The sequence below is a fragment of the Mesoplodon mirus genome (assembly GCF_964341445.2).
Source record: "Mesoplodon mirus genome assembly, chromosome: 13".
Lineage (NCBI taxonomy): Eukaryota > Metazoa > Chordata > Mammalia > Artiodactyla > Ziphiidae > Mesoplodon > Mesoplodon mirus.
In genome coordinates, this window is record NC_138989.1 from 2,202,304 (window position 1) to 2,216,144 (window position 13,841).

A 13,841-nucleotide genomic window follows, 5' to 3' on the forward strand; every position below is an offset into this window, starting at 1 on the left:
GACTTCCTAGACAGAGGGCTGGGGCCTGGACCCAGGGAGTGTCATCCTTGAACTTTTTCCACCACTGTGCATAAGCCACAGGCTTCAGGGCTCACTGAGATTGCATGTCTGTGCCCTACCTTCCAGGGGAGGAGATAATACAGACTCATTAAAGCAGCTCTCAGTCCAAGATCAACTACACTGAGGATGAAAGGAACAACTTTTCCTAGTTGGGAAGAAGCATCAAAACCATCTTTTTTTTTTTTTTTTTTTTGGTAGAAAAAGTTTCAAGCAAAGTAATGAAGGGATATTAAAACAAACCAGTAAAACTGTGGGTAAGGTAAATGAAGCCATTTTCAGGCTGTAAATGGTCCTGGACTGATTAATCTTTACTTTGCAGGGTGTCAGCAGAGTTCAGATTTCAATGGGTTTTCATTTTTTCCTTCCAGCTGTCACAGTAAATCTATAAAGCAGATTTGAATCTAATTGTAAAAACTCGAGTGAAAGAAATATAACATTTTCCCCCAAGGTTACTTAATTCCCTTAAGACGCTCATTTTGAAAGACTGCTAGAAATGTAATGTCAGTTTGGAGTTGGCTTCATCCTTTTCCTTCAGTCTCTCAGCCAGATTTCAGTTGAGAGTCAGAAAGCAATCGAGGTGTCTTCAGGTGGAGGGACTTTAATGCAAGGGATTAGTTACACAGGCGGTAGAAGAGGTGAGAAGTCAAATATGCACTTGGAGATATCACCTCTAAGGCTGCAGAGATGGGGGCGGGGTGATGGTCTTCCCGAGGGCCAGAGGCTGAAGCCATGGGTGAGGGCTGCCCAGCAGGAGCTAGAGCCCCAGGGGAGGAAGAGCCACCTCTCTAGACAGCACAGGAAGCAGAGAGGGAGAAATACCTGGCTTCTCTCTTCCTCCCACCTTCTGGTGCCTCCAATTGGCCAGTCCCCAAGAAGCAGGGGCAGGGCCGTCTGGGAAATGTAGTTCTCTGTGAGCAAAGCAGGGAAGGGGGAGCAATGGATCTGAGAGCATTCGGACAGTTTACCGGCACCCACCAGGGTTATACCTAAGCTGGGCTTGGGGCCACATGATACCAAAAGGCGGAGGATTTCATCTCGCACCCACCCACGCGTGCACAGGCTGAGATTTCTACCATTCCATCCAATTCTTATTATTTACATCTAGGCTTTAAAAATCCACAAGCCACAGTCTAACAGTTTTTTCCCATCATTTTGGAGACAAGGCTTAAAGTTACATGACATCGTTGTAAAATACAAGACCAAAGGATTATATCAGTTTCAGATGTAACTGAAAATTATGATTTGATATTTGTCTGCGTTGCAAACCGATCACCACCATAACTCTAGTTAACATCCATCACTGTACCTGGTTACAGAATTTTTTTTCTTGTGATGAGAACTTTTAAGATCTACTCTCTTAGCAACTTACAAAGTATAATTAACAAAAGGACTAAAGATTAATTGTTCAGTTGTACGAGTTCCTATTGACTCTTGGTTAGGCCAGGGTAGTGCAGAAACCTCTGCCGGGTGGTTCAAAGCTTTGTTTTCTGGACTCACCTGTTAGCCATAAGTTCTCTAGGGTCTCACCTCTCTGGAACTTTCCAGAAAGCAGAGCCAAAGCCCTTCTCTCCAGAATTCACCGGTGTCTATGCACGTGTGAGCCTGTCTGTCAACCTCTGATGAAGCAATGTTTTTCTGTGGATGAGGAGGGAGGTTCTAGTCTCAGGTAGTTCTCACAAGTAGAGCATCGGTGTAGGGTTTGTGCACCAAAGCCCCGGAGAGTCCTTTCTTCTGCCCGTCACCCTGTGCACCCCCCCTGAGGCAATGAGTGCAGAATGGACCTGCCATCTGGATGGGACGTGGGGGAGGAGTGGAGGAGAAATGGAAGGGGAGATAGAAAGAAGTATTGATGAATACCTCAAAAATATTAACCTTGTAACACTGTGGGTTTCTATGGGTGTTTCACCATAGACATATCTGCTGGCTCTATTTGGAAAATCAGTGCTGTACTGGACGAATCAATGGCATATCCTTATGCCAGGACGTGGAGTACGTGCATCGTGTTTTTGAGTCTCGTCTGTTTCTCTGTTTTGGCTGGTTCACAGATCTCACGAATGTTCAACTCGCAGGTCCAGCCCCATCCGTCGCCTGAGTTAAGTTTTTCTCCCCACCATCCACCGAACTCCACAGATTTCAGCCTTAAAATCCAATCTCTCTCTTATTTTTAGTTTACACTTTTCCTCACCCTCCATTTAACTCTACTCTTCCTCACTCTTCAAAGCCCATCTCCTAGAGGACATTGGACAAATGGATGACACTCACCCTACCAGCCTGGTTTCCCTCCAGGAGAGTTAGTTGATGTGTCTGGTTCACAGTTTGGTTAAAATGTGGTGAGAATTGTATCTCCTCTAGTCTCTCCAAAGGCAGAAATCTAGTTTCCTGACAGCCACAGGGTGGATCTTCCATCCATAAGCATTGGTTGAATTCCACTTGGCAAATATGAATCAGGCTTCTACTGCCTGTGGAGTATGGGCATGGAGGAGACATTTAGAGTCCAATTGAGAAAGGGAGAGTTACACAGAATACATCAGAACAGTACAAAGCCTATTATAGTCTATATGCAGAATAATAACAATAATGCATATATAATAATAATGCATATATTATATGCAGAATAATAATAATGCATATAATAATGATGACAATACATCTGTTATATGCAGAATAATGATAGATACCATCAGTGACGGAGAGACTAGAGGTGAGGGTGGGCTGGAGCCATGGGGAAGATGTTCTCCGTAAGGGCCTCATTGTCCTCTCATTTATGCCACATCCCACTGTGTGCCAGAGGCTGTGTTAGACCCTGGGGTGTATCAGCAGATGGAGATGAGTTCTCTAATCTCATGGATCTCACAGATTAGCAGGGGGAGGGAAGACATAGAATAAATAAACATATAAATAAACAAAATAATCTCTGGAGAGGATAAACACTGTGAAGGGCCAGCCATGTGAAGATGCAGGGACCAGCATTTTAGGCAGTGGAATGGCATATGCTAAGACACGGGGGTGGGGATGATCTTGACGTAACAGTGGAGCTGATCAGAGGCCAGCATGGCTAAGGCGTAGTGAAGGGGGGACGGAAGAGATTAGGCAGAGAAGCGGGCCCCATCACGGAGGAACCCATCAGCTGCAGCAGAGATTTTGAATTTTGTTCTAAGTGCAGTGGCAGCCATTGAGTGCTGTAAGCAGAAGACAGTGTATTAGTCAGGGTTCTCCAGAGAAACAGAACCCGTTGGATATACAGAGAGAGACATGCAGATACAAGAGGAGGTTTATTCTAGGAATCGGCTCATGCAATTATGGAGACCGAGAAATCCCACGATCTGCCTGCCATCTGCAAGCTGGAGAACCAGGATAGCTGGTGATGTAATTCGGTCCAAGTTCAAAGGCCTGAGAATTCAGGGGCTGATGGTGTAAGTCCCAATCTGACCCCCAAAGCATGAGATTCAGGAGGCTGATGTCCTAGGGCAGGAAAAATAGATGTCCTAGCCCAAGCAGAGAGCGTGAATCCCCCCTTTCTCTGCCTCTCATTCCGTTCGGGTCCTAGGCAGATGGGGTGGTGTCCTCTCACACTGGGGAGGACCATCTGCTTTACTCAGTTCCCCAATTCAAATGCTAATCTCTTCCAGAAACACCCTCCCAGACACACCCAAAAGTCATGCATTCCCAGCTCTCCGGGCATCCCTTAGCCCAGGTGAGTTGACACAAAATTAGCCATCACGGATGGCCGTGTTTGGGAGAGATCACCCTCGCCTCTCTTGGGGACCCGTCGGGTAGCAGGACTGGTGGCAGGAAGACCAACTCCAAGTCTGGTTATGGTCCGGCCGAGGGGTGATGGCGGCTGGTTGGGCAGTGACGGCAGTGGACACGGAGAAAGGAGCCAATCCAGGAAAGGTTTTGGTGCAAATGCAAGAGTTTCTAAAGCCTTGGATGCTGAGCAAGGAGGGAAAGGGAGCAAGAATGACTCCTGGCTTTTGGGCTGTAGGAACTGAGTCGCTGGGGGGGTCCTTGCTGGACTGGGGCAGCCTGGGGACAGCAGTGGTTGGAGAAAGAAAGTCAAAGTCTATTTTGGACAGGCTGAATCTGAGCTTCCTCCTGTACGTCCACATGGAGGTGAGGGGTAGGCAGTTGGATATGAGTGTAGAGATAAACATTTCATTTGGCCGCGTGAGTTTGTAAATGGCAGTTAAACTGTGATGTGGGATAAGATCCCGTAAAGAAAGAATGTCAACAGAGCGGCGGCCACTCCAGTGTTCAGAGATCAGACAGGAGTGGAGAGGGAGAGGGGACACTGGGCCAGTGTGGAGATCCCTGGGCCAGGAGCGGAGGGTGTTTCATGACCCTCCGCCATGTTACATGTTACATGCTGCTGAGACATGGGGTCCCTGGGCAGAGAAGTGACCGCTGGCTTGGACGGCAGGGAGCCCCTTGGTCATCTTGGCAGGAGGCTGCCGGCTGAGTGCTAGGAGGGGAACCAAGGTGAAGAAGCTTTGAAGGGTGAGTGGGGTGTGAGGTCGTGGAGACAGTGAGTAGAGACACCCCGTAAGCTGTGTGTTGAGAAAAGAAGCAGATACATGGGCAGCTGCTGGAGGGGAACATGGCTCTGAAGGGACAGGTAGGATGTGGGAAGATGCAAAAGAAGCTAAAAACGTCCCAGGTAATCTTGTCCCCCAAGCTGCGACGCTCATCAAAATGAACCTCAAACACCACGTCCCTCCGAGACAGGCTGAGACCTGGACCCTTTGCTGCAGTGCTTCCACCTGGACAGATGTCTCCTCAAGCAATAAAATACAAAGAAGCTATAAGGGACTAAAAATAACTGTGTGCATCTGCAGCTGGGGCAAATTATGGATAAAAAGATACAAAAAGACCAAAAAAAAAAAAATCCAACTGCTACTCCTGCAGAGCCTGGAGGAAAAACAGGGTGTCAGTAGCAAAGGCAGGACACTGCGCATGCCCCCTGCACGCGACACCACCTAAGCGGTGCACAAACCGCCTAAGCTACTCCTCTGCCCAGCCACCTGGACCCACGCCTACCCTCACCCCAGATAAGGAGCCGGCAAGGGAGCCCGTTGTTTGTTTTTCGCTCCCCACTGCTGCAGCAGACCCCACTAGAGCCTTGCCGGAATTTCTTGTCTGGCCTTCTATCAATTTCTGTTGATTAAGGAGGGCCATTAAGGAGGGCCAAGAACCCTGATCAGTAACACCCCGGAGGGGCATATATTTTTACACATTTTCCTTTCCTGAAAACTCCTTTATATGGACTTGGTCCCTCAGCCTGAGGACAGCTATTTCCACCCCAGCTGTTCCCATACATCTGATCTACACACCCCCGTCCCCCTTTTGCCTCTAAGCGAGGAGCCCACTAAGTGTCTGTGGCCCCTCTATCCTTCAGTGACCCCGCTGCCTGCGACAGCGCAGCTGGGGCGACTTTGTATTCAGTTAGTCTTTCTAATGGATCCTTGTAAGGAAGATGGTTTCCTTCTTCCACTAATAGCTTCCCTCACAAAGCTAAATAAAGATTACACAGGCTGCATTTGGCAGTGACCACTTCCAAACTACACAGAAGCACAAAGATTAGCTGGAACAACAGTGTCACTAAACAGCTGCGTAATTGTTCATCCCAACCAGGTTGGCTCTTGGGAGCCTGAAACTGTGGATCTGCCCCTGGTGGAGCTTCACGGGGAAGATGGCCATGGAGGAGAAGTGGCCTCAGGCCAGCAAAGGGTCAGTGGTCGGGCGGACCCTGGCTCTGTGGTTTGCCATTCTTGGGATGGCTTCCAGGCTCTGCTGCGGCACCCTGTGTGGCCTTAAGCAAGGCACTCAGCTTCCCTGAGTCTGTGGCCTGTTGTAAAAGTGAGCACAGCACACAGCTCTCAGCACTGGGTGAGACACAGCCTGGCACTTAGTAAGTGCTTTTACTAAACGGTGGCGCATTTTGTTTAACTCCACCATCTTACCAGTGCCGTCCTCCTAGCCACTCACTGCCTTGCTCGTAGAGTCCCTGCTCACTGAATACCTTCTACCCCGACCCCCCTGCCCCGTGCTCCTTGAGTTTTATACTAAAGTGCCATCACGGGATACTTCATAACATGATGCTGTATTACATGATGCTGCATTACAGGGTCCTGCCTTACATATACTGCACAAGGTCCATGGGAAGGGGTTTTCTTATATTCAGAGTAAAAGGTAATAGGCTTCATAGATGCCAGGTACTACCCTAACTCATGTAGTATTCAAAACCCCTTTTCGAAGCAGGTGTTCATTCATAATTAACTAGGCAACATTGTTAATGAATTACCCATCGAAAAGTAGATCCATATGCTAATAAACAGTTAATCCCAAAGAAGGAAATGAAGTCCAGAGAGGTTAAGTCACTAGCTAGAGGCAGCAGAGCTGGGATTTGAACCCAGGCAGTCTGGTTCTTGATCACCTCACCCTGCCCTTTTATTGACCTGAAATACCGGAAACACACCTCCACCATCACTGTCCCTGCAAGCACCTGCTGGGGAATGTTCAGAAAATTCCCAGAGCTGGGCCGAGGCCAGTGTGGCTGGAACAGACTGGGTGGTCCGAGCTGAGTCCAAGGAGTCATGAGGGAAGATCACAGAGGGTGGCTTGTTTCCTGAGTGACCTGTCCAGGGGCAGGACCACAGCCTGAGACAAGGAGCCTGTTTACATCCGGGGGAGGGGGGGCGGGAAGCAGACAGTGGGCTAGTAAAGTGTGAAATATATTAGATGGTGGTAAGTACTTTGGAGTGAAATAAAGCAGGGTGGAGAAAAGGATGCTGCAGGGGGCTTGGTTATAGTTTTAAATATGGCTTCACTGAGAAGGTGGTATTTGGGCAAAGCCTGGACTTTGAGAGAACAAGCTCTTCCAGTATTGGGGATGGGGGAAGAGTGTGACTGGCAGAGGGAGCAGCATGTGCAAAGGCCCTGAGGTGGAAGTTTGCCTGGTCTTTGGAAAGAGTAAGAAAGCCCGGGTGCGTGTAGCAGAGCGGGAGAGGCGGCCAGAGTGCAGCCTCACCGCCACGACAGCACCGCGGTTTTACTCTGGGTGACGACGACCACTGAGGGGCTCCGAGCAGAGGAGGGGCACGACCCACCTTCTGGGTGCAAAGACCCCTCAGCCTGCGGGCGGCCGGGGGTTGGCCTCAGGGTGGGCATCTGGCCAGTTCGGGCCAACAAGACCAAAGGGGAAGTCGTCAGGCACACTCTGGAAAGACGTTCCTCCTTGAAGTGGTGGAGGATAAAGGCTCCCTTTCCTTCCTGTGGGACATTGTCCGCACAAGCGAGCGGTGTCTGGAGAAGGGAACCTTCTGGAAGCTTCCTAGGAGCTCAGTGCAGCCCCCATGCCCCACAGTCCTGTTAGCAGCTTGGCTCCGTGCCTCGGCTCGGTGGGAATGGGCGGCATCCAGGCGCCATGCTGCTCCCACGCCTGGACTCCACCCACAGCCCTTCCTCGGGGGGAGCTCTGTCACCAGCCTCTGGTCTCCGCTTCTTCTTGCGGGGGCTCCGGCCACTTCAGTGAATACCGCCAGCCTCGGCTACACCTGCAGCTCCATAGTCCCCCATCCCACGCCGTATTTTTCTCCTTAACACTTAGGACCACCTGACACACTCCATATTGTTTAATATACGTGGGTAGGGTCTGTCTCTCCCTCTTGAGTGTAAACTCCAAGAGACTTGGTCTTATGTGTGTTTGTTTTCGCTGCTATCACCTTCAGAACCCAGGGTGGTGACGGGCACCTGACAAGTACTTGGTAATTGTTTGTTGAATGAATGAATGAGTGAGCTAGTGAATGAGTGAGTCTTCATTACAGTATTGGGTTGACATTTCATCCCAGGATTAGGCTATGTGAAACAGCCAGTCTTATAAGGCAAAATGATTGAATATCCATTTTAGTGGTTCAACCTGACGCGTCTTGCTGCAGTTGACATTTCCTTGTGTATTTGCTGGCCCATGTCCTTTCTTACCCGCTCGCCCAATTAGAATGTCCATCCGTGGAGGCAGGACCCTGTTGTTCTGGATGCCCAGTGTCATGGCACATGACAGGTACCCAGTAAATGTTGGTTGAATGAATAAATATACAGAAGTAAATGAGTGAAGGAATGGAACAGAAATACTCCTCTCTAGAACGAAAAGCCTCACACACACGGTCCCATGGACCCTCTGACAACCCCATGAAAGTTGGTGGAAGATAAGTATTAGTGAACTCTAGTGCCCTTAAGAAGAAACCCAATACCAGACAAAAGTAATATCCCTCTGAGTCAGTGAGAAGTGTTTGTGGAAGAATTTCCAAAGCTTCTTGGAAGCTCAGAGAATTCCTGACATCTTTAGAGGCTCTGGGGGTTCGTCTTCGTGTTCCTGAAAATGCCTGGTGCCTTGGGCCACTGATCGGGGAATCAGGGTGGGTTGGTGGTGGGCAGGGGGGAGTCGAACCTGTCACAAGAGATCATTAGAAATCGCTAGGCCCAAGTTGGTAATCAGAGCTCCGCAGGGCCAGGAGAGCCGTGTTCAAGACTGGCTCTTGGGAAGCTACGTGGCAATAACCCCTCTCCCGTCCAGGAAGGCGAGGCGCAGTCCGACCAGGAAGGCTGGAGGCTGGAGCGGATGCAAGGAGACGCGTGTGTGCTGTTTCTCCTCCCGCCCACATGTAGACACAAACGACCCATTCCAGTCCCAACTCGGGGCAGGTTATAGTCATCGACAGACACACCCATTTCCACCTTTTCAGGGGGTTTGGTTCATGCTTGAGGGGTTCTAACTTCCCAGGATCCTGGGTTCTGGTGAGAGTTTCCATAGCAACAGTGAAACCAGCGCTCATCCACCGAGGGGCCAAGAGATTGCACCTTCCCAGGGACGTGTGACAGCGGAGGGGCTGCAAGGCCGTTTAGCCCCAAACTGGAGCCAAAGCCAGAGCGTGATGTCGCCATGCATGTAACACGTGCAACACGGGTGGCAGGAAGACTGCACTGTTTAATGCAAAAAAAAAAAAAAAAAACATAGAACTGGGGATGTGAACCCGCAAAGCTTCCCCATCCGCAGTTAAACTTGTCGAGTGCCAAGGCCTTTCCCAGAAGGAAGGAGCTTTTGGTGGCAGTGGGTAGGATGGACTTGGGGAAAATGGTGAAGAGAATAAATTTGCTTCTCTGCCCTTATCTCTCTGAGACCCCTTCCCCAGCCTGGGGGATAAAAATAAGTAAAAGAATTAAAACAAAATTTAAAAGTAATAATAAGAAGTCATCAACAAATTCAAGCTAAGGAGGAAGGTATGTTAGGGTCCCTTCCCCATTATATCAAGGTGTCTCCTGTCTATATTACATGGGTCATGCCCTCGGATGTCAGGTCACAGGAGGGTGAGAGTGGGTCTGCAGGGACAGCGGCAAAAAGGAGGCGTGTGCTCGGGAAGGGAACAGCTCCGACTCAGCCTCTGCCAGCCCCTCCAGGTGGGACACATAGCTAAAACTTTTGTGAAAAGATCCAGATTTTTTAAATGTTGATTGCTAAGCCACCTTTGGCATAGATCTCGTTATAAAAAAGAGATAGGAAAGAAAGAAGAGGGAAGGAAGGAGGGGGGGGAGGGGAGGGGGAGGGGGAGGGGAGGGGGGAAGCTGAATTCAATGTTGTGCGTCTGGTTTGACATGAAACATTCCCTGTGATTCTGCCTGTGTGAAAGTCTATCCCACCCACGCCTTTTTTTCTACATGGTGTCATTTCTCATGTTTCCTCCCCACCAGGGTTCACAGGTGGTCACTGTTAGGGCCGGGGAGGTCCCGGTGTCCGGGGATGCTTGCTGGTGGGTTCTCCTGGGGGATGACTTTGGGTGACGAGAAATCATCAGAGGTGGGGAGAAGATGCTCCGCTCAGAAGAAGGGTCCAGCCCTGGGACTCCCTGCCTCGGAGGGACCTTTGCAGAGGGACAAACGAGGGGGCATTTGGACTTGTTGGGGCTGGGCACCCCGCTTCACCAGGGCGAGCGGACAGGACCAAACCCTGAGATTCAGAGGCTCCACAGAGGCATCCGATTTGAATCCCAGACGGCCACTCGCCATGTGTGACAAACAAGGAGAACTTGGTGTGTCAGTTTTCCCATCTGTAGAATGGGGCTATGTTACAGTACCTCTCTCCTACGATTATTGTGGATGACATGAGTTAAATGGTAGTAAACAGCTTGGAACAGTACCCCTATGTAGGGAAAGGTCCATAGGTCTTGGCTGGTATTTGCAGAAGACCTGGGGGAAAAACACGGAGAGAAGGGAGGATTTTTTCCAAACAGGAAGAAGAGGGCTTCACCTCCACAGCACGGGAACCTGCAGCTCTGCTCACGTGCTCCTGGCACGTAAACTAGAAAATGTGAAAACGGGGGAGGAAGGCTTGTGGGGGTGAGGGTTTCCCCAGCTGGTCCTGCTGCCCTTGGGAGAAGCCGGGGATGCAGGCGGTGAGTCAGAGCGGGGAGCCGGCCGTGGGGACCCAGGACGCAGCTCCCTGCCGGGCGCTGGGCTGACCTGCCCTCCCCCCAACACAGCACATGCGAGAGGCCGCGGAACGGCGGCAGCAGCTGCAGTTGGAGCATGAACAAGCCCTGGCCGTCCTCAGCGCCAAGCAGCAGGAAATCGACCTCCTGCAGAAGGTGAGCCGGGCTGGGGCTGGGGGCTGGGGGGACGTGGGCGGTGGACGGGGGACCTGGGTGCGGTTGGCTGGCTATTCTCCTGAGCCCTTCCTCACAGGCTAGGGAGCGCCTGCCTCTCCTTCCTGGCGCGGAAGGAGTCCCTGTGCTCTCTAGTTTCTCCTAAGTTGACTTGTGATTATGTTCTAAACTGCAAAAAAATCAAAGGAAAAGCTCTAACAGTCGTTGCTGGAGAGATTGTAGGGAAAATGACACGCCTGTGGAGTATGGAAAAGGGTATGATCTGCTTCAGCTCTGGGGGCAAGCAACCTGACAGCATCCATGAAAGCTAAAAGCACGGGTCTACTCTGACCCTGCGACCTTCCATTCTGGGAATATGCCGAATATGCCCTGTACGAAACACAGGAACCCGTTCAAAATGATGGTTTGGTTTGGTTTGCAGTCCTGTAGTGTGGGCACAGGTAACGGGGTTAAATCCAATGCTCATGCCAGGGTGTGGTTGTGTGACTCGCGGGGCATCCGTACCACAAAGCAGCGTGACAGCCTTGGGGGGAATCATTCTGGTTTACAGCTGCTCTTGGGGAGGTTTACGTGACGGTTTTCTAAGTGAGCAAATCAAGTTTCAGAGCAATATGTGCAGCATGATCTCATGGACGAAGGACAAGAGAGAGAGAGAAAGAGAGGGACAGGGGACACAGAAATAAGAAAGAAAAGGAGAGAAAAGAGGGGAGGAAGACGAAAGACCAGACACCAGAGGGAGGGAGGCGGGGCGCGGAGTGGGACACTGAGCCGTTCAGAATGTGTATCCTCACATCACCTGTGATGGTTTGGGGACCAAGAAAGTTAATTCCCACCCCATCCTTAGTCACAGGCCTCCGTCCTCTTGGCTCTCTCCAAATGCGTCTGAGGATTCCTCTTTCAGAGCCATGGGTCTTGGGTCCCTGTGTCTATCTCTCATTGCGTTTCTTTCCCAAAGCCCGGTGCCCCCCACCCGTGGGAGGGCAGCCAGCCTTTCCAGCCAGGGCACATTGTGACCGTTGGCACAGGTGCTGGTCCCAGACGCCACCCGGCGCCAGCTGGGATGGGCAGCAGACGCCTCTTCCTCCAGTCGGTGGGTCCTTCCATCCCCCGACGGTCCCTCCAGGTCTTTGATCTCAAATAATAAAGGACACGATGGCTTACCCTGCCTGGGTGGTGACCCCTATCTGTCAGAGTGGTTTTTCTCCTCCCGAGTTTATTAGTGGAGCGTGTGGCACCGGGCAGATAACTTCTGAAGCTGTTTCTCTTATTTATGGAGACCTCGTGCTAAGGATAGATTTCATCAGGCCGGTGCGATGGACACAGTTGCAGTCCTTGTCACCTGTCGTAGTAAGTTGGCTGGCCCGCTGAGCAGCGCTGTTTCATTAGATGCTATCCAGAAAGGATATTGCTGGGATACAGACAGTGATATTCCTCTTATCTTCTCCTGCCGTGTATGAGGGACCTTTCGGTGCCTGGAGATACCTGCCTGGTATCTGCACGCTCCTTCACTGCCCCCCAGTGAAGAAGCCATGACCCCAGGCTGGGAATTTCCAGGACAGATAATAGGCCGACAGAAATACAAGTATTGTCCAGCAAGGGCGACAGGTCGGATTTTCTCAGCAGAGCATCGTTTTCCGTGAGCCTGGAGTTTTATTTACGAAGCACTTGGTGCCGGGGAAAGCGCACTAGAGCCAAGCCCGTCATTCAGCTCCCAGAGTCTCTGCTGGGCACCATCCAACTTCTTTTGCTTCTTTCTTCCCCTGTATTCATCCTTGTCTCTATTTTGGACCCACTGATGCTTCCTCAGTGGGGGAGCACAGGAAGAAAAACTAATGAAAGATGAATGTGTCAACTTCGTAATTTCTTAGAGCTCTGATTTAAAAAAAAAAAAAGTGTTAGAAGAGAAAGGTTGAGACTTGAATGGAACAAGACAGACGCGTTCTTTCCAGAGTTGGCGTGTCCATTTGATTTCCAGCACCGATGGCCCTCGTGCTACACCCTGATCACTCCTTCCTTCCTTCTGCAAATGTTTGCCGGCTGCCACCTATGCGTTGGCTGCTCAGCCATTGTTCTGAAAACTGGGAATGCAGTGCAGGGTAGGACAAGACCTCTGCCTTACAGAGTGAGAGTAAGGGAACGAGTACATGAAGAATTCAGTCAGTTCAGATCAAGAAAAGGCCATGGAGGAAAACACACAGAATGAAGTGAGAGATTGATGAAGGCAGCGGCTTTAGATAGGGTGAAGTTGAAATGAGTGGCAGACACCCATTATGCAAGGGCTCATGTCCTGTGGAAGGACAAAGTCTAGCCCTTGTCCCCCTACCTCAGTGAAAGTCACCAGAGCTCTCTGAGTTCCAATTTGATTCTCATGAGACCACAGTGTGAGATATCTCCAAGGGGCCGCCTATTCTCTCTGACTACAACTCCCATTCTTTCTTTTTTTTTTTAAATTGAAGTATAGTTGATATACAGTGTTGTGTTAATTTCTGTTGCACAGCAAAGTAATTCAGTTATACATATATACACATTCTTTTTTTTAATATTCTTTTTCATTACGGTTTATCATAGGATACTGGCTATAGCTCTCTGGGCTCTACAGTAGGACCTTGTTGTTTACCGACGCCCTATATGAGCCTGCCTCTGCTAATCCCAGCCTCCCACTCCATCCCTCCCCCAGCGCCCTCCCCCTTGGCAACCACCAGTCTGTTCTCTAGGCCTGTGAGTCCGTTGCTGTTTTGCAGATACGTTCATTTGTGTCGTATTTTAGATTCCACGTGTAAGTGATATCCTATGGTATTTGTCTTTCTCTGTCTGACTTGCTTCACTTAGTATGAGCATCTCTAGTTGCATCCATGCTGCTGCAAATCCCAGTATTTCTTGAACCCACTCCCTTGGGACCCACCTTCATCTCCCCAGTGCCGTGGCTCTTGTTAAGTCACCCGGGACGTCCTGCTCAGTGGTCAGTGCCCTGCCCTCATCCTCTTTGACCCAGAGGCACAGTTTGAGGGGGTCCATCTCCCCAACCCCAAGGTTCCAGGACCCCACCCTCTTCCAGTTTTCCTCCTTCCCCACAGACGCCCTGTAAACATCCCCCAGAATCAGTCCACAAGCCACGTCTCTTCTTGACGT

General features: G+C 50.4%; 1 protein-coding gene across 1 annotated transcript in view; it reads left to right on the forward strand.

The window, feature by feature from the left end:
• The window catches only part of RIMBP2 (RIMS binding protein 2), a 109,136-nt gene that overhangs the window by 25,461 nt on the left and 69,834 nt on the right, over positions 1-13,841 (forward strand). The window contains exon 3 of the mRNA XM_082640018.1: positions 10,590-10,694. Within this exon, the coding sequence (XP_082496144.1) occupies positions 10,593-10,694 (102 nt within the window). The 5' untranslated portion in view covers positions 10,590-10,592. The remainder of the gene's footprint in view (positions 1-10,589; positions 10,695-13,841) is intronic.